Source organism: Fibroporia radiculosa, assembly GCF_000313525.1.
Source record: "Fibroporia radiculosa TFFH 294 genomic supercontigs, scaffold8669, whole genome shotgun sequence".
Lineage (NCBI taxonomy): Eukaryota > Fungi > Basidiomycota > Agaricomycetes > Polyporales > Fibroporiaceae > Fibroporia > Fibroporia radiculosa.
Window position 1 is genome coordinate 4044 of NW_012132938.1, and position 2253 is coordinate 6296.

Genomic DNA, 2253 nt, shown 5'->3' on the forward strand with positions numbered 1-2253 from the left:
CGCAGGGCGGCGCGCACGCGTACAACTAGTACTTCACGCCCAGCCTGGACCCCACAAGCGGCTTCGCACCACCGCCACGCCCGCATCCGCTCACACCGACGCAGCCCGCACACTTCGTACGCGGACGCAGCTCCAACGGCGTCCGCTACGTCCAGCGCGCAGATCTCCCTCCGCGCAGGGCGACGTTGCCTGTCCCCGACCTGACAGACGTAGACTATGTCGTCCCTGTCGACAGCGGCGGCACAGTCGCACTCGTCCCGCTTACGCAGTATCTCCCTGACTGGGACCCTGAACAGCAGCAGGGGTCGTATATGACCAAGTCCGTAGTATCTGGGGTGCATGCTCATCCCGCTTTGGCTGTGCCGTCCGCATGCAGCTGCCATCGAGCCAGGGCGAGATGCTGATCAAAGAGCGCCTGAAGACGGCAATCGAAGCGGTGGACGAGGAGCCCAAAAGGCGAAGAAACGATGTGCGTAGCCGTCTTCGCTGTCGTCGTGGCGCTGAGCCGATCAGTATTTCAGGGGTGACGACATGGTACGCGATGAACATCTGCATCGCGCTCGGCGCTATCACGACCGGAGTCGCGAGCGGCAGGTGAGCACGCTGCGTTCGCCCTCGCGCCTGTATGCGCACTGACCGTCCGCCAGGCATCGATCAGCACGGCCGTCCCAGCGGGCTCTCGACGCTCTCGGTGTCATACCTCGCTCGCGCACGGGGCAGCGGCAAGCGCCATGCACTGCAGCGGGCTGGAGGGTAAGAGTGATTGTTTTGTGCACGCATACTGGAACTGCGTTCTAATGTTACTCCATCTATTCGGAAACGAGAATGAGATGGCTGTCGAGCTGCTTGTTCATCCATCGAATAATGCACATTTCTAGTTTGTCGCCAGGCCGTCTCCACATAGTGTACGTCCTGTATGCAGTCAAGTTCCGGCGCATGGATCCATCTCGGCCTTTTTGTTCAGTAAAACATAGCCAGTGCAAGAGACGTTGGACCCACGTCGAGAGCTGAATTTCAGGCTAGGTATGGCGCACAGTTGAAGTTGACGTCAAATTCGCCATGGAGTCTGTCATCTATGTTCATAATTCTGCTCTTGAGCACAAGAACAGATGAGAGAAGATGGTGGTGAGATGGATGGCCAGTCCAATGTCTGTTTCGGTCACGACCGCACCTATCATCCTCGCATACACTATGTACTGACTGTTCACATAGGGCGAGGCCCATACAGTCAATAAAGGGATGAAAAAAAATGAAGGAAAGAAAGAAAAAACAAGATGAGTGTTGTGCTCAGGAGTCTCACTCATTGTCACTGGCTCCAAAACTCCCAACATTGTCAGTTAATATTTAATAATTGTCTGATTGTGTCTACACTATAGGTCATGCTCTTTGTTCAGTGTACAGAAACAAGTCATATATTACGAAGAACAGAAAAACCATAAATAAATACTCAAGATTGATTGTCATATGTAAATAGCTAAGTATCCACATCAACTGGATAACAAGTTAGACAATGATCAAAAATTGCGATAACAAATCATGGTTTCTGATTTGAATATATAGTGAGTAAATAATATATTTGTAGGAAATAAAACACTATACTTACAGTCAAAGACCTTGCCTGTCAAATTGCATTGAGGCTATACTTGGATAGTATTAGACTGTAATTCATGAAGTTCATATTCTTCTGTAGGATGTTGTGCTTCATCAAGTTCATCTTCTAATATATATCCAGCAGCTGCAGATGAACCTCTTGCTATTCCTATTAGAATTGATCAATAACAGTTCATGACAAAAATAAGAAAAGGCTGTCTCACCTTCATGATAAGATGGTATATTATCTGCAGGAGCTGAGATATGCAGCTGATATTCAGAAAAGCTGTCAAAATTGATAGCTGTTTGGCCTTGTGATTCAAGATGGTGTATAGGTTTCAATGCTACTTCACGCAGATCAAGTAGCAAGTGAGATATGAGGAGAGTTGGAAGGCTATCAAGACTGTTAGTTGTTGAAAAATTAGAAGTGAAAATATACTACATTTCTGTGTAAACTGATATTGAATCCACCCAGTCATCCTATATATAAATCAGTGATGGCTTGTAATTTCAAGTTTTTAGAGAACATACAGCTGACATACTGTTGATAGTCAGGATGATTTGAAGAATATTTAGAATCAACAGCATTCTTTAAACTTCAGTATCAGCAAAGTTCTGTTAAGAAGAAGCATGATATATACAAGAAATAGAGTGTGCCTGGAA

General features: G+C 47.0%; 1 protein-coding gene across 1 annotated transcript; it reads left to right on the forward strand.

Moving 5' to 3' along the window:
• Positions 1-216: 216 nt before the first annotated feature.
• Positions 217-798, forward strand: FIBRA_09091 (uncharacterized protein; the record flags this gene model as incomplete). Its single annotated transcript, XM_012321422.1, has 4 exons — positions 217-307; positions 377-469; positions 522-594; positions 648-798. 4 exons carry the CDS (start codon positions 217-219, stop codon positions 796-798), a joined length of 408 nt encoding a protein of 135 aa, XP_012176812.1.
• Between the last annotated feature and the right edge of the window lie 1455 nt (positions 799-2253).